The sequence below is a fragment of the Leptonotus elevatus genome, chromosome 4 (assembly GCF_054856555.1).
Source record: "Leptonotus elevatus isolate MCC_2025b chromosome 4, RoL_Lele_1.0, whole genome shotgun sequence".
In the NCBI taxonomy this organism is placed as follows: Eukaryota; Metazoa; Chordata; class Actinopteri; order Syngnathiformes; family Syngnathidae; genus Leptonotus; species Leptonotus elevatus.
The window spans coordinates 10,286,695-10,306,625 of NC_141242.1; the positions used below are offsets into that span (position 1 = coordinate 10,286,695).

General features: G+C 39.2%; 3 protein-coding genes across 9 annotated transcripts in view; 2 read left to right on the forward strand and 1 right to left on the reverse strand.

Annotated features, from left to right (window-relative positions):
- The first annotated feature begins 145 nt into the window (after window positions 1-145).
- On the forward strand, window positions 146-4,762 carry LOC147175456 (uncharacterized). Of its 3 annotated transcripts, none has more exons than XM_086072817.1 (7): window positions 146-1,172; window positions 1,475-1,599; window positions 2,069-2,135; window positions 2,252-2,408; window positions 2,515-2,657; window positions 2,725-2,835; window positions 4,183-4,762. In XM_086072817.1, exons 1-7 carry the CDS (start codon window positions 1,020-1,022, stop codon window positions 4,363-4,365), a joined length of 939 nt encoding a protein of 312 aa, XP_085928943.1. In that variant the 5' UTR covers window positions 146-1,019; the 3' UTR covers window positions 4,366-4,762. The 3 variants fall into 3 exon arrangements, with proteins under 3 accessions (XP_085928943.1, XP_085928945.1, XP_085928944.1); XM_086072819.1 differs by having other exon boundaries at window positions 146-952; XM_086072818.1 differs by having other exon boundaries at window positions 1,097-1,229.
- Window positions 4,763-5,876: 1,114 nt separating this feature from the next.
- Window positions 5,877-11,727, reverse strand: LOC147175457 (nucleobindin-2-like). Of its 4 annotated transcripts, none has more exons than XM_086072816.1 (13): window positions 11,606-11,727; window positions 10,820-10,972; window positions 10,637-10,744; window positions 10,422-10,554; window positions 10,111-10,214; window positions 9,854-10,039; window positions 9,147-9,237; window positions 9,016-9,074; window positions 7,757-7,849; window positions 7,479-7,541; window positions 6,915-7,088; window positions 6,782-6,833; window positions 5,877-6,545 (listed from the first exon to the last, which is right to left on the reverse strand). In XM_086072816.1, exons 2-13 carry the CDS (start codon window positions 10,967-10,969, stop codon window positions 6,472-6,474), a joined length of 1,287 nt encoding a protein of 428 aa, XP_085928942.1. In that variant the 5' UTR covers window positions 10,970-10,972; window positions 11,606-11,727; the 3' UTR covers window positions 5,877-6,471. The 4 variants fall into 4 exon arrangements, with proteins under 4 accessions (XP_085928942.1, XP_085928938.1, XP_085928940.1 ...); XM_086072812.1 differs by having other exon boundaries at window positions 7,452-7,541; XM_086072814.1 differs by having other exon boundaries at window positions 7,452-7,541; window positions 11,602-11,726.
- A 1,242-nt stretch (window positions 11,728-12,969) lies between these two features.
- Window positions 12,970-19,931, forward strand: part of pik3c2a (phosphatidylinositol-4-phosphate 3-kinase, catalytic subunit type 2 alpha) — a 31,250-nt gene continuing 24,288 nt past the window's right edge. Inside the window, exons 1-2 of one of the 2 annotated variants that reach the window (XM_086073809.1) lie at window positions 12,970-13,074; window positions 18,452-19,683. In XM_086073809.1, coding sequence (XP_085929935.1) covers window positions 18,523-19,683 — 1,161 coding nt within the window. In that variant the 5' untranslated portion in view covers window positions 12,970-13,074; window positions 18,452-18,522. Of the gene's footprint in view, window positions 13,075-13,179; window positions 13,561-18,451; window positions 19,684-19,931 lie in introns of those variants that run through there. The other variant, XM_086073810.1, reaches the window with a different exon arrangement.

Below are 19,931 nucleotides of genomic sequence, written 5' to 3' on the forward strand. Positions count from 1 at the left end.
TGTCCAATCTTTTTACAAAGAGGGCCAGCTTTGGTGAAGGGAATTCTTTCAGCTTCCAGTTAAGTGTTCACGGCGTTTGTAATTCCCAGTCACCTCGTCATAGTTTCGTTTGATAGTACCACTTGATATTGAATTTCTTGAAAACAACAGCAGTCTCTTGGCAAATTAGCCAGACAATTGTTTTGTAGTTTAGTAAAAAAAAAAAAAAAAAGGCCAATTTTCACTTGTCCTGGAAGTTACGACCCTTTGTCAACTTTCCTTTTCACGTTTTAGAAATTGTCTGGAAGAGGTCACAAAAGGGTCATGCAGCTAAGGGTGCGAATTGACTCTATGCTGAACACGACTTTTTAGTGGTGTCTTCAAAAAGGCAAAGTCAGTGAGCTGGGAGGGTCTTTCCTAATGCACCTGTGAGCGCGTCCACAGCTTTGCTGTAAAATATAAAATAGCCAAGTAAGTCGCAGTTAGATTATTTTTCTTCATTCGTCCGCGGTCCAACTGTATTTTTTCAATGAAGTTTGGCTTGTCTTCAGTGACAATGATGCATAAAACAAATACAGTATGTGAATACAGATACATTTGTCCCACGTGGAAGCATTTAATAATAGTTTAGAAACTAAATTAAGAAAAATAAGTTGAGTTCAACCACTCGGACTCCTGTGGTGAAACGCGACCATCAGGGGCCCCCAGCTGAGGACCCGTATGTCTTGGATGCCCATAAAACCACAGCCGGCTAATAAACCGCTCCAAATTTTCTTGAAATTCGTATTTAAAAAGTGTGTTTGTGTCCACATCGCATGTGATCAGGGCGTTGTGATCCAAAGGAGAGCAGACAGCAGACATATCACGACCCCGCTTCTGATTGGATGGATGGGATCACGTGACTGAAAATCTTCCAAATAACATCGCGTCCCACATACCGAAGTTCATTTGGGGCCAAATTCTGCTGTTTTCGGTTTGTTTTGTTCTTTCCCCTTTTTTTTCAGTTTTGTTTTTAGACGTTTTAATTTTAATTCGAAACGATGAGCGTCCCGGTGGTCGATTTTAGCGTAGCCAGCCTCAGCGTCGAAGATGTTTCCAACTCAGATCTCCACCAACTGAGCAAAGAGTTAGAAGTGGCTTTCACAGAAGTGGGTTTTGTCTTCTTGAAGAATACTGGCATCACGCAGGAGGAGGTGACACTCAACAGAAAGTAGTTGTTGTAATAAGAAAAAGAAAAATAAAGAAACGAGGCACGCACGTTCACTGGGTTACATTTTATGGTTGTTAAAATGTATGTTTGTAAATGAGACTTTCAGAATGCTCCCCTCTTGGGTGTTAAAAACTAGAATGATGTTGAACATTTGGCACTCAAGTGTGTGAGAAGATCGTGTCATCATTGGTTGCATATTTGTATGTTTGTGTGTGTGTGTAACTATATATGTCTTGTTGGCATTGGAATTAGGCGAAATAAGTCAAAGTGAGCATTTCCATGTAGGTTGATCATGTCATGGAAACTTCCAGAAGGTTCTTCCTGCTGCCAGACCATCTCAAGCAGCCGTTCAACAGGAAAGCATTCCCAAACCAATTCAACCACGGGTGGATTCCCCTGAAGACCGAAAGGTGTTTTTTATTTGTATTTTATTATTATTTTCTATGTTAAGTTCTTGTTTGTTTTGTTGTGATGATAGCACTCGACTCGAGTCTTTTCTTTTTATGTTTATCCACCCATCATCAGACAACAAAACATCAACAAAAGATGTGGTCAAAATGGAACAATGCCTCTTTGTCCTGATAAGGCACTTTTATTGTATCTTAACAGTATCAGCTAGCCATAATTGTCTATTGTATTCAGTGATTTATAGACCAGTAGCAGAACTTTGAAATCTAATCTACAACTGATTGGGAGCCACAGTAAAGCCTTTTAAAACTGGAGTCATTTTTTTTTAGATCAGAAAAAAAGTACTTCAGTTAAACATCTAATAGTCCTATCAGTCCATTACATCGAGGTTCCGCTGTAGCAGGATTTTGTAGGTGCCGTTTTTGTCTCCTTTTAACCAATAAGCACAATTTATTTTTAATTCACATTCAGGTTGAATCCACAAAAACCAGGAGATCTAAAAGAGGCATTTAACGTGACTTTGCTGCATCCTGACACAGTAAGCATGTTGTTCTGTGCGTCAAATTCTAATTTTATAGCGTCCCTTGCATCATCCTGGCAGACAAACTATCTCTCATAAAAGAGTGACTCATTGTGATTTGTGTATCTCCGTAGAAATGGCCCACATCCGAGGTGGCCCCGGGGTTCCGGGAGACCCAGGCGGCTTTTTTCCACCGCTGCAAAGAGCTGAGCCTGCGCGTTTTGAGGGTGATGGCCCACAGTCTGGAGGTGGACCCTGATATTTTCCTGAACGCACACCGCTTGATTGGAAGTATGATGTAGCTACTTATGCAAACATAGCTACATGTAAAGATTGGCAAACATTGTTCAACAGAGAAGGAAATTCTTCAGTTGTCTAAAATTGTGTGACGTCGTAGCCGATGAGAACTGCACGATGCTACGTTCGCTGTACTACCCGCCGGTGAATAGCGAGCAAGCCGAGGAGGGTCAGCTGCGATGCGGAGAGCATTCCGACTACGGGAGCATCACATTGCTGTTCCAGAGCGCAGAGGGTCTCCAAGTATGGAAACAAAAACGATTATGATGTTTTGTAAATGTCATTCCCTAGCGTAAGTGTGTGTATTCAGGTGCGCCGTCGTTCCGGTGAGTTCATCTGTGCTCCTCGCGTGCACGGAGCTGTTCTCGTCAACATCGCCGACACAATGCAGCGTTGGACCAGCGACCACTTTGTCTCTGTGGTGAGTACTTTCGTACTAAGTAAGTACAGCAAACTCAAATATCTAGTATATTTTCTGAGGGGGGGGGGGGCTTATTTCCAGGTAAAAAGTTGTATTATTAGAGGAAACATTGTACATTTTCAGGAACAAATTAATATTTTGAGAAAAGGCTGTATATATTATGTGGAATTGTTTGTTTGTTTCTTTCATATATTTTTTTAGGTCAATGTATATTTGCAATAGTAGAAGATGGGGTCCAGGGGTGTCAAAACTCATATTAACTCAGGGGTCACATGGAGGAAAATATATTACCAAGTGGGCCGGATCGGTAAAATCAAGGTATATAACTTTTAAACAATTGACCTCAATTATACTCAATAATGCAAATGGCACGCGGCAGCACTTTACCTGTATGAGTTCCGGATGTGTTATATTGCGTATATATTGTTCCCAGAATGCATTGTGTGGCACAGTTATAGGGACGTTAATCCTTGCCATATGTGTTTATGTTACCAGTAATTGAATTTTTGCTGTATTTAACACAGTCTATGATTTTTTATTTTTTTTAAACCGTTACTTAGGTTGTGTGTATAATAATGACATCCGGGGCAATTTAATGTACAAGTTGCATTGCTCATCTGAGGATTGCTTGCGAAATTATGAATTTCTATGTGCTGATTGTGGTCGGCTGATTAATTGGTCCAATATTACAAATTTTTCTTACTTTTGCAAAATCATCTAGCGGGTCTGATTAAACCCCTCTGCGGGCCAGATTCATGTTTGACACCCCTGGCATAGACTGTTTGAAAATAATATCATTGAAAAGCATGGTAAGGAATGGACTTGATATAACCTGGAGGCGTTTATCAAATTCAATGCTGTATCCATTATTGCCTGGTGTTTTCCCAATAGAAAGAGCTTTAGTGGCAGTAATAACTTTTGTTTGCAAAACGCCTATCTCCATTGTCTCCTTCTTATTCGTCTTCAGGGAAAATGGTGTTTTATTTTAGAAAAAGTTGCCCATACCATCCCAATGGGCACAATACTCTGTTTTGTAAAAAAAATGAATGCAATTCCTGAAAGGCTTCATTAATTCGTTTTTGCTCCAATAGTAAATATACTGTTGTATATTTATATCATTTATTATTCGTCATTTAAAATATTTCTTAAAATGACTGGAACTTGAGGCAGAAATGCAGCTACACAGTAAATTTCCCATGTGTAAAGTTTACTCTGTTAAGACTGGGACCAGATATAGTCTTTTTTTTTTTAGAGTAAAATTTACTCTACCACATTTACTGTTTCGTAAATTGGAGGGAGCGTGGCGGGCGTCATGAGAAAAGCTTGTTATTCATATGTGCCCATCAGCTCCACAGAGTTTTGCTCCCCCCTGCCGGAGACTGCAACAGCACTCGTGAATCTCTGGCTTTCTTCGTCCACCCCGATAACGAGACTGTGGTCAGCTGCATCGATGGATCTGACAAATACCCCCCGGTGCAGTCCCGTGCCTTTGTCTTTGAGCGCTTAAAGGACACCTACTGGCGGATGTGATGGTCGCCAACCAGCAGCTTCATTCACTTTACTGGCACAAAAAAAAAAAGCGATGAAAATTCAGTTGAATGTGGATGCAGACAATTTCTGACACCACATCACTTACACTGTGTTTCGGTGCTGAACCTTTGCATTGATTACTGGGTACACACTTTTGATTAATTAACCAATAAAAAAAAAAGAGCATCCATCATCATGAAAAACTCTTCCAATTTAATTCAACTCATTTTGAACAGCAGTGATTACATTGATTTAAAACTTTTTATGCACACACTACATTATATGAAAATAGCAAAACATATTTTAATATAACTAATTAATTCAATAACACATTTGAAAACAGCAAACTTGTTAAATGTATGTACCGGGCAATAAAAAGAAAAGAGACCGCTGAGCATCATGCAGTACTTTAATGCAGACTCTTTAGATTTTCCACATGACGAAAAACTTAAAAAACATTATTGTAAAAAAATATTTCTTACTTTTAAAACCATATTTTAGTAGTTGTAATTATTGTTTTAATTAATGATCATTATTTCAAGATTTTTTTTTACCTGAATCACAAAAAAATATTGTAACATGAATTAAAAAAACGTTACAAATACAAAATACACATTTAACTCATTCACTGCCATTGACGGCTATAGACGTAAAAAAATTCATTTGAACTATTTCCATTGACGGCTATAGACGTAAAAAAAATCATTTGAACTATTTACATTTTCACATTTTCCCCCATTTTTTAACAAGCGTATGAAAATCTAGAAGAAAAATTATTGCATATTTAGAACAGATATAAAAATTGTGATTAATCGTGAGTTAACTAGTGAAGTCGTGATTGATTACAATTAAACATTTTTAAGCGCTTAAGACACCTACTGGCGGATGTGATGGTCGCCAACCAGCAGCTTCATTCACTTTACTGCCACAAAAAAAAAAAAGGCGATGCAAATTCAGTTGAATGTGGATGCAGACAATTTCTGACACCAAATCGCTTGTATACACCGTGTTTCGGTGCTGAACCTTTGCATTGATACATTGGTACACACTTTTGATCAATTAACCAATAAAAAAAAAAAAGGAGCATGCATCATCATGAAGTGCTTTTTTGAAAAACTCTTCCAATTTAATTCAACTCATTTTGAACAGCAGTGATTACATTGATTTAAAACTTTGTGCACACACTACATTTATATTGTTTATATTTGTTTACAAATTATAATTCTGATATCTTGAAACAAAAAAATCTAAGTTTCTGGTGGCAAAAATGAACATAGAGGGGCGGAGCTACGTGGTGGCCAGGCCCTTTTATTTTCTGGCCACCCACCTTTTAAAGCTATTGATAGTTTTGTATTTGTATATATTTTATGCTATTGCTTATAATATACTGAGGAGCTGGACCCTTTCCGGTAAACAGTCAATTCCATTTCCTGTTCTACGTTTATCTTCACATGCTATCGCTGGAAATATATTTGACAAGTAATCCAAAAAAAAAGCAAAAAGACACACTGTAAACTTGCTAGGCCATTTGCTTTATTACCACTCGGAACAAGATGGTGCTAAAATGTTGGGATTCAGAAGTGTGATGGGGAACAAGATGCATTCATACATGACAAACCACAAAGCAATCATTTAAAAAATCGAATTAGTTAATTCAGTAAACAAATTAACTGAAAAGTAAACATCTTCACGGATTCGGTTCTCATGACACCAATAGCTGTAGATTTAAATGAATAAATAAATACCATGAATCATTTACCCTTGAGTTTAAGTGGCAATTTACAGTGCCAAGAAACACATCTGTTTTCAGCCCACTTTCATCTAGAGTTGCAAAATTCCAGGAATTCCCAAAGTTGGAAACTTTCATTTATGTGAATAAATCAGGAATATACTAAATTAAAGGCTGGGCTCCTAATAGGGAAAGTAAATATATTATTTATATACTACATACTTGTAAAATGGTTTCCCCGCCTTCAATTTCCACCCTTTTGCAACCCTACGTTTATCCAGTGGTACTGAAAACAAACAAACAGCAAAAGCAGACTGGACAGAAAGTTGAAATGACAAACACACACACATGCTCCCTGATGGGACCCGTCAAGAGTGTCAAAGGACGGGAGGCGTTTGAGAAGGGTGCCCGTTTAGCGCCTGTTCACCTGCAGCTCCCACGGGTCCAGACTCTGCAATAAAAGGAAAAAACAATCATCACCTCATCATGAGCAGAAGGGTCACAATTAGGTCTTGTCCACATAAAACTGTAGGAAATTTGGATTTCACCATTTAAAACGAAAACAGTAGAGTATTGCTTTTGGCGCCATCTGGTGGCAAGGAAATGAACTGAACTGAGTCATTTGCCACCATCTTGTGGCATCTAAAGGCAATACGAACTTTTTGGGAGGGGCATCACTTGACTCACCTTTGACGTCATTCTTGGATTGGGCTTTTCTTCTCCCGAGTTCCTCCATGGCCTTAAATAGAGAAAGGGGAAAAAAAAGGAATGAATCAAATATGAAGGCGGATGGCGTCTCGTGATTGTTGCATTTAAGGACCTGCTGAATGTCGTTCTTCTGAGCATTGAGTTCCTCTTGCTTCTTTTGGAGCTCCTCGCGCTGCTTCTGCAGCTCCGACGCCCGTTCCATGATCATCTTGCCCTCCTGGGTCAGCTGCTGCTCATACGCTGCCAGCTCCTCCTCTGTGAAAGGGGATTTTTGCTGCTCCAAGGTCTGGAAGCAGCGCATTCATTCAGTCAAACAAACAATAAGGTCTTAATTCAGTGATTTCACTAGTGATGTGAGAAAGTAAGCCTAAGTACTACGGATGTTTAGTACCACTTATTTCTCTTTTTACTTTTGACATAGACTTTTACAAAAATTGTAAACGACTATTCTTTCTGACGCAGATGATGATTCGCCGTTGTTTTTTTTTTCTTTTCATTTTATACATACACTCTTGTTTTTTTTATGTTGGTCATAATGGCGGTACATGGAGGGTTAAGTATTTTTTTTTAAGGTGGTAAAAAAAAATGAAAACCACTGCATTGTCTTAATCAATATGTGTTCTGATTGGCTTGGTGAAGGAATTCTGACCTCCCAATCCTCCTTTTGTTGGGATACCTGGCTCTTCATGGCAGCCAGGAACTCTGCGAGTGACACCAGTCTGTCTTTGTTGGTGTCCACCTGAATGCATCATGAATGACTGTTGTTTAAAAGTATCACTTCATCGCACAGTGCTTCTGTTTCCATATTTTGTTGCGTTACAGCCTTATTCCAAAATGGAATTTCTGGGGGGGGGGGGGGGGGTGTATTCAATACATACATACAAAATGTGGAAAACTAGAGAGCTATAAATACTTTCAAGTTGCACTGTGTATCTGAATTATGAATCATACTACCTCAGTCATGACATGCTCTCTCATGCGAAGCCTCTCCTCCTCCATCGCCACCATGTCGTCTTCTTTGTTTTGGGGGTTGTAGACCTTCTCAAGCTTCAACACAGGACATACAATGTTCACTCAGTCCACAGGCGATATCACCACCATTTTTTCCAAAAATATTGTTAGCATTACATGTATTTGAAAAAATAAATAAATAGAAAAACATATTTTAATATAACTAATTCATTTAATAACACGTTTGAAAACAGCAAGCTTGTTAAATGTATGTACCGGGCAATAAAAAGAAAAGAAAGAGACCGCTGAGCATCATGCAGTACTTTAATGCAGACTCTTTCGATTTTCCACAACATGACAAAAAACTTAAAAACATTATTGTAAAAAAGATTTCTTACTTTTAAAACCATATTTTAGTCATTGTAATTATTTTTTAAATTAATGATTAAAATATAAATAAATACAAATAAATAAATTATAACATAGATGATCATTATTTCAAGATTTTTTTTACCTGAATCATAAAAAAATATTGTAACATGAATTAAAAAACGTTACAAATACAAAACACATATTTAACTCATTCACTGCCATTGACGGCTATAGACGTACAAAATTCATTTGAACTATTTACATTAGTTTCGCATTTTTCCCCACTTTTTTTAAACAAGAGTATGAAAATCTAGAATTTTTTTTATTGTATATTTAGAACATAGAAGATATAAAAATTGTGATTAATCGTGAGTTAACTAGTGAAGTCATGTGATTGATCACAATTAAAAAAAATAAATTCGCCTGATGCCCCTAATTAAAAAAGGAAAAGAAAAGATTATTAAAAATGAGGGGCGTCAGACGATTAACATTTTTGATTGTAATTAATCGCATGACTTCAATAGTCACTCATGATTAATCACAAATTTTGTATCTGTTCTAAATGTACAATAAAAAAAATCTATGTTTTCATACTCTTGTTAACAAAAGTGGAAAACATTAGAAACTTATTGAAATAGTTCAAATTAATTTTTGACGTCTATAGCCGTCAATGGCAGTGAATGAGTTAATAATAATACTTATGAATTACTTTTGCTAATAAAAGCAGCCAAAAATTACAACCTAGAGAACCTAAGCACAAATAATATACCATACCTATTTTTTTGGGGGGGAATATGAATATAAATTGATAGCAATATTAGCATTAGCAACATATTCTGGTCTTGTGCTGTCAATCATGACAGAAAAACCTTGATGGGATGATGTCATACCTCTTTCGTGAAGAGGGCCTCAAGCTCGTTCTCATCAAAGAAGCCATCGCCATTGTTGTCTGCGCATACATGGCATAGATGAGTATTTATAAACAATAAAGAGTTATTTGCGCTAAACGTGTCAGGGATACCATGCATTTTAAAGAAGGTCTTTGGATCAAAGTCGTTCGGGTCGAGACCGTCGGATTCCTGCCACACCTCCTTCAGCTGGTCCTTGCTTCCCTATAAAAACACACCGGTGTCATGTGCTAAAGCTAAATGCTAGTTGGCCCAATGATTAGCTTAAAAAGGGACAGCAAGAGGAGAGGCGGGGTTTTACTGAATCGGGCGCCTTATTTCCGCCTTAGAAAAAGAACCAGCAAAACACCTAATATTTAATAAAAAATTACATCGCCATGGTGTCAAAGGTAAGATTTAGTCATTATATGCCTATAGTTAACTGTGAAAGGGCTTAAAATACCGTAGTGTCATCCTTTTAAATAGCAAAATTGTCCTATTAGGTCCAACAAAGAACTCAATTGATTTTAAGGGTATCGATTTAAATTCTTACAGTATGTAAATGTGATTTGTTAAATTAAAAAAATTAAAAAAAATAAATGTGCAAATATTTAAAAACCATTTAATCAATTGTGGAATAAGGCTCTAACATAAGAAAATGTGAAAAAAGTGAACCGCTGTGAATACTTCCCGGGTGCAGTGTTTGTTGGCATCCATCCGTATGTTAGCATTTCACCTATTATTAAAATAAAAAAATAGTACTTGACCACAAATCCTTAATAGTTGAAAAAGCAAATTAAGTACAGTAACAGGGTATTCGAACTTTCCACTGCTGACCTACCGGATGGTTGACTTTGGCGTGGTCACCGTGCTTCTTCCTCATCTCCTCATACCGTTCCTCCTCCTTCTTGCGCTCCTCCTCCGTCATAACCTTCAGTTTCTCTCGCCTCTCGTGCTCCTTCATCATCTCGTAGCGCTTGTACCCGTCATGGCGCTCCTCGTCAAAGTGTTCAAGATCTTTCGTAGCCTGTTAACGCCGATCGGTATATCTTATAAATGTACATACACCGTTATGTATGTTTGATTTAAGCTTCCTACTGATTTGATGAGGCGATCCAGGTCGTCTGGCTCAAACGAGTGCGGATTGTCTTGGTTGAGGTGCTCAAACTGCTTCAGCAAGGCTTGGTGGTCAACTTTCCAGCCTGCAGGGACAAGATACTTTGTTTATACTGTATTATTATTTAAGGAGAATTTGCTACCAGATTCAAAACAAAGTAGCACCAAAAGTATGACGTCACCATCTGCCTGTGTTCAGTTTTAAAGCCACACCCGATATTTCAACAGTCGAAGTGCGTGACAACACGTCTTGCGCAACAATCAACCAAAAAGTCGCAATAACACCAACTTACTATCTCCTGTCTCCATGTCGTGTTTGGCCTTGATGAGCAGCCGAAGCCTGTTCATCTCCTCCCTCTTCAGCTCGTCCAGCTTCGTGCGCAGATTGTTGTGGACAAAGTCCAGCTCTTTGGCAAGTTTCCCTTGCTGCAGGTTGACGCAACAGTTCAGTAGCGCAACAAGTGTGGGTGTCAACAGATGGGAGTTTTTTTCCCCCCCCGTACTTTACCTTGATGTCGTCCATGTTGGCGTTTTGTAACTTCTCCCGAAAGTGAGGGTCTTTCTCCAAGTATTCGATGACCTCCTTGAGGTACCGGTCGTAGTGTAGCCCGGTGTCCTGGGGACATGATGAACCAAATGGATTTTATTACTATTATATGGGAAGTGATTATAAAACATTTTTTTGACTCACTGCAGTTTGTGGGGCATTGAGTTCATCCTCTTTGGGGGATATGTTCTCGTTGCTCTGGTCCACAACGATGGGCAGTGAGTAGATGCACAGCCACAGACTCAGCAGAACCAGAACGCAATTGGCCAGCGCTTTACCTCGCACCATCGCCATCTACTTTGGAATATAAAAATGTTTCCTTTTAAGATAGACACAAGCACTCGCACTCATGATCATAACATGCACGTGGTTGGAATGTGAGAGGAAGCAGGAGTACTGGGAGAAATGGCACGCAAGCAGGTGGAGAACATGCAAACTTCACACATCGAGGCCGGAGCCGAGATTCAAACCCCTCACGTCAAAACTGTGAGGCAGACTTGTTCATCAAGCTCCCAGAATACTTGAGTTCTGAGTTTTATTTTTAATACATTTGCCAACATTTCAATACCACGTTTTTCATCTTGTCTTGTTGAGTTATTGCAGATTTTTGTGATTTGTTTGTTTTCATCTTGGAATAATGTACCACATCAAAATGTTAAAAAGTGAAGCACCGTGGCAACTTAACAGATCTACTGTATATTGTTTGTTGGTCAAAATCATTTATACAACATGGTGACTATCAGATAATTATGATGATTATGCTGATTATTATTATTTTCTACAAACGTCAACTGTCAACTGAAACGAACCATCTGTTGGCTGGTGAAGCGATTCTGCCAGAAAATAGGCACCAAAACATGCTAAAACCGTAAATCATGATAGTAAAACACAGTTAGGGTCAACGGCGCCCCATTGATAACACTTACTTACTTCCAGCTGCACTTTTGACTCTTAAACGAGCTTCCTGCTAGCTTAGCTTGTGTATGTTTACAGCCGCCACCTGCTGCCTACCAATACAAGCCGCTCGTGGCATCAACCCTCCGAGCCGGGGGAGGTCACCATGGTGACGCCCCTCCCACGACCAACCCCATTGGACGGGATGGCAGTCGGTGAGCTGATTAAGCAGTCCGTACGTGGCGCTCTGACAACCGTCGGGCGTAGTCAGTGCTTTGTGCCACTTTTAAAGAATTTGAATAATTGTATTGAATATTTAAGATGTTATTCTTCTGTAAGGCGCATTTGTACGGGTAATATTTGAAAGAAAAAAAGGTGTCTACATAGTATTATTGTGCAAACATGGACTTAATGTGTTTTATTCCTTATCAGGCTCGTCAGTACTTGGCTGAAAAAGCCATATAAAAATGTCATAAAAAAGTGAATTGACGATGCAGTAAACTATTATAGATACTTACAGCTTTATTTTCAACCCGTTTACAATATGCAGAATAATGCAGTCAATATATTAAAGCATTTATTTGTGTTATTTCTTTGTATTCATATTTTTATTGATTTTATAATATTTCTTCGTAAGTGTAAGTTTTGTTGCATTTGATTTTAATGTAAGTTTGATGACATCTCGTTAAATGAAAACCAACATTATTACATGGATAATTCAGATATATAAGCCATGTAAAACACTGATAAATACATAGAATGACACAAATAAAATCAATTATAACAGTTGTACATGTATAAATTATTTCCCGTCTTTTTTAAATTCTCTTTTGCGTGTTTATACATAGCGCATGGAAATTTTATATGGTAAGCAGTGCACATATGAAATTTAAAAAACACTGACAAACATAAATTAAACATACTGTAACGATTTACATAATACATATAATAATATAGTATGAAGTCATGCCATTTAATTAAATTATCATTGTTTAACATGTCCATACTACGCACTTAAAATATTTATAAAATGCTATTTGTATTATCGAATTGGACCAATGAAGCATGTTGGTTGTGTGCTGAAATTTAACCATGAATAACATTTAATATTGAACAATTATACCATTTGTAATACATAGAAGCAAGTGCCCACTTGAATAATCGTTATATTTTTATTTGTTGTTTTTGTACCGTACCTCAGCCGTGTGACCTCAGCGCTTTATTCTTATTTATTTATTTTTACGTGACTAAAGTGCATGAAATGCGGAAGTAGTGGCGAAGACGCTCGATTATGCCATCGGTCAAACTAAATTGGCCACAAGATGGCGCTGCTTGCCGCTCTTATAACGCCTCCAAGCGGTCCCGTCAACCCTCCACACTCAAGGCCAGCCCCTCCAAAAACCTCGTCCAGCCTCCACAGGAACTGACGTCTCCGCCGTGCAAAGTGGATGGAAAAAAATGCAGCTGCGGGACAAAAATGGATCCGAACACTGCACTGCTAAAAGGTGAGAAAGTGAAATTTCCACCCCCCTCACTAAAATGTTTGCGTCGAAACTTTTTTTTTTGTCCGTCGTCGCCTCGAAACCGCGGCTCCTCCTCCGGATTGAAAGCGACCGCTTCCCGTCTGACAAAATTCTGCTTTTCTTCCTTGTTGTGGGACCGAAGAGCTTTACTCACGACTACTTTTCTAATCATCAAATTTAACTCACGCCAACTCCATCGTCGTCTTGATAGCGTTATTGTTCGAACTGAGCGCGTGTTTAAATTCAGCATGATTTTCACTCTCTTTTTTTGTTAGCCGCTAACTTAGCAGCCAACTCAAGTTGGAAGTTCGAATCGCTTCGAAAACGAAAAGTTGACATTTTAAAAACTCACCGGCGTATTAAAAAATATTGTTTTGTACACTTGTTTTGTTGTTTAGCATTATGCGAAATGCTCGTGCCTTATGTCAGGAATTCGTACAGAAGTGAACAAAAAGTACTACTAATCAGGTGAGTGCAGATTGTTTACCTACCAAATCAAGCTTCCTCCCCCTTCAAAATGTTCATTAATGTTATTGCATATATTTGTGTCTGCATGTCCCTGATGTTGTTGCTCGTATAGTATGTCACTGCCAACAGTATGTAAACAAAATGAGATAGACATGAGCGGTGTTTTGGAACTGCTTAACCCTTAGTGTGAATATGTTAATATTAGCCTAAAAGTTAACATTACTTTCGTTTGCTCCAAATTGTTTTGTGTTTCTTCAGATCCTATTTGCAGCGGGGCAACAAGTAAAAATCGCCTATGGAAGACGCTTTCTCCTAATTTTTTTTTGATGTGTATATAAACTAATGCTGTCAAAGTTAAAGCGTTAACTGATTAATTAATTACAAAAAATTATCGCATTAATGCAGATTAATCACACTATTAATTATGACCTATTAATGATCCTCTTCTTTAAAAAAAAAAGAAAATATTTTTAGAAAGATTATTAAAAATTAGGGACGGCAGGCGATGGCAATTTTTAATTGTAATTAATCGCATGACTTCACTAGTTAACTCACAATTAATCACAAATTTCATATCTGTTATAATACAATAAAAACATTCTAGGTTTTCATACTCTTGTTAACAAAAGTGGTAAAAAAATGTAAACTAATAGAAATTGTTCAAATTAATTTTTGACGTCTATAGCCGTCAATGGCAGTGAATGATTTAATAAATGTTTGGGTATCACATTTAGAATATTTGTTCATGTCAAAATACTGGGATAATTTTTTTTCCCCCATTTTAAATTATGCAACTAAATAACTGATTAGAAGAAGAGGATGAGCGTGTGCATTAGATCAAAATATGTTGAAGACGTCCTCATAACATTAAATGTCAAAAGAATTAACACATAACCGGTGCTCTTCAAATTTGGCGGGATTTTTTGGGGATAAAAAGCCTTTTTTATTAAGCGATTAATCGTGTTTAATCAAAATTCTAAGATGTGATTAATCTGATAAAAAATAATTAAATTGATTTGACAGCTCTAATATAAACCTTTAAATATACCCCAAACTATATTTCCCAGCCTCCAAATAATTAACATAATTTCAAACTCCTTATGCATTACCTTTAACATTAAATACCGAACAACTTACACTAGCTTAAAAATGACAATTACTATTTTCCTATTAGCCAATTTAGACTCAGTGATGATGGGATGCTCATACAGTATATTACAGACAACTATCTGTCTTTTAATCGAGTGCAATTATTGTTCCTAGTTGATCAGCCAATAGCAATCAAGACCTTTGAGTGAAGTTTACCATCCTGCTTTGTCTGGCATCAACCACACAAGGAACCTGGCTAAATAAAGGTTATATTATAAATAAGTAAAATGAGTTGGTCAAAAGTTTCAGTTTTGTCAAACAGAATACATTTTAAGTAGGTCAGGGTTCACACTTCACACAGTATTAGCCTAACAAGTAAAAAATAACTTGAAATTTGTTGCTGAACTTGCCATATTCCGTAGTTGTTTTGTTTTTGTCTTGTATTTCCATGTCTATGCCCCGGTTACATATTTTCCATTTTAAAGATGTTCTCCTTGCACTTTGAGCCAACAGACTGCTAACATTGGCAGTTTTGAACTCTGATTGGAAAGCAGCAGCAGCAGCAGCAACAACAACACTTGTGTGTGTTTTTATCAATTCATGGAGGAAGTGAATGAACAGAGTAGCTTCCAAGAGTTTGTGCATTCTCCATTTGTTTCCACTCTAGCAAGCATTCTCGGCTGCCTCGTGAATACTTAAACAGCACAGCGGCCGACGGCTCCAATGTTGTTTTAATGTCTTAAAGCGCCACAATACCCCCCCCCCCCTCCTTTTTTTTTTGTCATAACGCAGTGGAAGCCACTCAGCACTGGAGTTTTTGTCTTAGCTCAATTCACTTTTTCTCTTCCCTTTCATGCATCCTGCAGCCATATACGGATCTCCTTGCATCGGAGTATACGCGTATCTGGAGTCAGGATTTTTGATTGTTTTTATCTTAGCATAGCTTCAGTGTTATTCTTCGGGCTGGCAAAACTATTCATGGTTGATTTTTGAGGAATAAAAGTGAACAATAAAGCTAGTTGATATGCCACAGCGCATAAATAACAAGGCATGCATATATGCTTACTTGAGACTTGGATCGCCAAACAATGATGGGACATTGTTTTTTTTTTATCTTGGGGAAAAGTCCGAGATAGTAAATTATTTTTGCAAACTAATTTGTATCCACGCTACAATGAAAAAATATTTTAGTTAATTGATTAATCTGTCAATCTATTTTGTTGATTAATCAATACATTTAATTAAGAACAAGTTTAATTTACATCCCTATATTCATAAGCAGGACATAAATTAATTAATGTTTATTTAAATTCAACGCAAAGATACCGTAGTAAGTTTTTTTTCATAAAGGACTACAGAAATTGGAGAATATTTACTGTTGAGCAGATGAGATGATGAGGATTTGGATTAAATGTCGTATCTAAACGATTAATCTCCTATCAAAAATAATTAACGATTAATTTGATCATTAATTAGTTGTTGATTAATCGCTGCACCTGTATAAGCTTTACTTTGCTTATAATCTGGTACATGTTGAATCGGGAGTGTCCCCCTTTTACGTGTACAACTTCCTGTCTTGTCAACTTCTATCACAAAAAAATCCTCGAGTATCATATTTTTCTAGTTGCCTAAGTGTAACAAAAAATTAACAAGAGAGGTTGGATTGTGAGTCCGCACTTGACAACTGTCTCAGCAGTTAGTTAGCTAGCTATCGGATGGCAGTAACATATTACAATTTGGAAAATCTCAAAACCCTCAGTCTTCAATGACATATGACAAGGCTTCTTATTTTATAGCGTTCTTCATGGTCATACATTGTACAAAGATGGTGCACGGTTAAAACGGGATAGCTAACTTAAACTAGCTAGCAAGTCTAATTCGCGTATAACTTTAGTCTTCTGTCGCTAAAAGCACTGAAAACCAATGGTGTGGTTAATTAGCGTGCTAGAGATTAGCACTAGAAGCTACCATAGCAATAGTAAAACATCCATCCATCTATTATCTAACAGTAATAAAGCAATCTTTGATGGTGACCTCGTGCATCTTTTTTTTTTTTTAAACATTCTTTGCGGTTGTACAATTTGTAAAAATAAGTTAGTTAACCACCCTAAAGCTGCAAAAACATTCAAACAGCCTAGCTTAACTTTGCTAACAAGTGGCAGCGCCTCTCATAATACGTGAGTGTGAGTCTGTTTGCTTCGCGCATAAAAACTTGTTGACTACGTTCTCATGTGCACGCAAGAAGAACTACCATCTTGAGATATCGCATGGTGGTTCCTTTAATCGTAAATGGCTGCTAATAACCCAAGAAAAAAGCAAAATGCGTAGAATGAATCCGTTGATGCTGATGTCATTCATGATTAGCGGTTGGGAATTTGAATTTTATGTGCCCATTCTTCCTGATATTTTTTTGTCTTATTTCATAGTGTGAAGTGGCACATGTGACTTTGAGTTCTCAGGCCAAAATATGATGACTCTACTATTTCAGTTTGGTTGTCACTCCCCGCTGGTGTTGGCGCAGCTGATAACACAATCTTGTTTCTGAGAGCGCGAGGGCAAGCCAGAGAGAGAGTGGGAGAGAGAGCAAGAGTGACTCTGAGAGAGCAAGAGCAAGACCCCTCAGGTTGCTTAATATGCCAAATTCTTGAGGCGCACAATGGTGTGAGGCGAGGTCCGGCCCTAGCCAGCCTTCTCCACCACAATGGGAGGGGAGCGGTGGGGGCAGGGGGAGTGGGTTGTTTCGGCGTGCCTGGCCAGAGAAGGAACTCACTCAACCCTGTGGTGGTGGGATGAATGGCAGCTTTGAGGAGTGTGTAGTGTCCTTTTTCATTTTTCTTTTTTGCTAGCAGGTCGAGGTGGTCGCGGGAAGTTGTTTGACACAGTACTCATTGAAGTGAAACACTTGTGAGGTTAAGCGTGCTAGCGAGGAGGTTAACTTCACATTCATGACGAATTTTATAAACATTGATATCAAAATGTATACAATACATAATATGCAACGTAGGTTAAGGCGAAATATTAACATTTAGAAATCCAAGTGATACTTCCTGTCTCCGAAATATGAATTCATGTACTGGTTCACTCCTGGCAGCTAACTAAACATTCCGCAGTTAGCTATCTATCGGCTAGCTAATTTAGAGAGGTCTTCATCTTCACTCGGTGCTCCACAGCACAAACGGATGGACCCAAATGCATGACGTCTGTCCCTCAAGCTCTCAGTCAAGGCCTACGGTCAAAAAAAGTTGGCCATAGCTAACTGGAAATTGGAAGTAGATGACTCGCTCACCAAACGGACCTATCACATCGTTCATATGGCTACTTTAAATGAGTCAGCATTGTATGAACACCTTGTGTAAATGTTTGACGTAGGGCGTTTGTGGTATGTAGTTAGCTCAGCTGCTTGCTACGTCACAACCCACTGCGAGCTTCATCACGTCGTGGTAACAAAAGCCTGATTATACTTATTTTTTTGGGTGATGTTAATTCTCAAAGTATGATTATTACCAGTGGCATGCGGAAGAATGACCTTAAGTAGAGTTCCATTTTATTGGTTGTTCTATGTTTAGTACATTTGGCCTATGCCGACTGTGCATAATGTTACAGTGGCTTCAAAAATAAAATATACTTTATCAGAATTTTTGATGAATATTTAATAGTGTAGTTTAATGGTGGTAATTGGAAAGAAAAACATTTTATAAGGAGGTACTTGGTCTAAAAAGTTAGAAAACTAAATATGTTTCATAAAAGATCAAAAATATATGTTATTTTTTCTGTCCCATTTTACTGTATCTCTTTGTTGTAGGTAAATGAGGCTTTGCTTCGCAGTGCTGATGTAAAAAGCCGTCAAGCTCATGGCACCTCCCAGTTGACGCCATGGCCCAGATATCAAGAGGTAATGGGTTTAAGCTGGAGGTCCCCCAGCCAAAGGGGCTTGTGGGTAAAGAGGAAGCCCTTCGCATGGAAGAAGAAGCTTTAGCAAAGCTGCAGAGGGACAAGAGGCACACTTTTTCCTCATCTCCCACTGGTGCATCCTCCCCCAAGTCAAACAAGCCCAAGTCTGCAACCATTGCTTCTGCTTTCGCTGCTTCTCCACGTTTGCCCACTGCCAAAAGACCAGAGAAGGACCTCATTGTGTTCCCCGAGACCAAGAAGCAGCCAGAGGCCAATGAGTTCAGGGACATCGATGTGGACAAGCTGACCAACGAGGAGCTGGAGAAGCTCCTCCTAGATGAAAACTTTGGGGCCAACAGCAAAGTATCGCGCCCGTCGTCGCTGCTGGGCTTTAACCTCAGCGCCTCCTACCCTGGTGGCCATACGTGTAGCTCATCCCCTTTCCAAGGTTCCCAATGGACACCCATCCTGTCCACTCCGTCGACTTCCACCGTGCCCACGCCCACCCATCAGCCGTCGCCTCTGTTCCCTTCCGCTCCGTTCCCCAAGCCAGGGACGTTTCACAATGGCTTCACTCCAGCCATGTCGCCCTTTTTGCCGCTGACTGCCCAGCAGGCGTCTTTCTTGGCCTTCACTCCCATACAACCTGCCGCTGCTGCCGCCACCACCATGGTGTACCCCCCGCCGCCGACCGTGGACCCCGAAATGGCAAAGCTCTTCGATAAGATTGCCAGTACTTCGGAATACTTGAAGAACGGCAAGTCGACCTGCACTAACCTAGATTCCGCTCCTCCTTGCCCTGCCTCCCTGGCACCCAACCCGGCGGCGACGGAACCCACGTGCATCAGCCGCTTCGACTGGCTGGATCTGGACCCGCTGACCAAGCGCAAACCTGACAACGAGGATGCGGACACGTCGGCGGGCGACGCTCCGGAAGCGGCGCAGGGCCTTTCCGCTGGGGATCCCTGGGACGCGGTGCTGGAGACTGAAGGGAAAAGTAGCAGTAGCAGTCCCCCGCTTGAGGGGAAGGCATCCGGGTCGGCCCGAGCGCAACCGAGGAGGGCTTCGACTGGGGCCGCTGTCACGAGGAGTCACTCGCTCAACATCCCAGGAACTTCCTCGCAACACAAAGGAAACAGTCAGGTAGGCACACACATAATCGTAACTGTACTCCATAGGTCTCTTAAATAGCTGCAGCGCTCCGTTTTCATGCCCCCCTACCCCTCCCCCCCCCCCCCCCCACCCGTCTCCTGTTAGATATTGGACTCGTTTCCATGCTAATGTTGTTTCTTATTATGTCTTGTTTTTACGATTTCCCGCAGTACAAACAAAGACGAATAAAGCTACGTAAACTGGTACCGTGCTGTGCATAAGCGGCATCAAATCAGATT

Coding starts and splice junctions, on each gene's coding strand:
- LOC147175456 (XM_086072817.1), top strand. CDS start 1,020: ATGAGCGTCCCGGTGGTCGATTTTAGCGTAGCCAGCCTCAGCGTCGAA. Junction 1,173..1,474: donor CTGGCATCACGCAGGAGGAG/GTGACACTCAAC, acceptor ATTTCCATGTAG/GTTGATCATGTCATGGAAAC. Junction 1,600..2,068: donor ATTCCCCTGAAGACCGAAAG/GTGTTTTTTATT, acceptor ATTCACATTCAG/GTTGAATCCACAAAAACCAG.
- LOC147175457 (XM_086072812.1), bottom strand. CDS start 10,969: ATGGCGATGGTGCGAGGTAAAGCGCTGGCCAATTGCGTTCTGGTTCTG. Junction 9,075..9,146: donor GACCTTCTTTAAAATGCATG/GTATCCCTGACA, acceptor ATGTATGCGCAG/ACAACAATGGCGATGGCTTC. Junction 7,542..7,756: donor GAGAGCATGTCATGACTGAG/GTAGTATGATTC, acceptor TGATGCATTCAG/GTGGACACCAACAAAGACAG.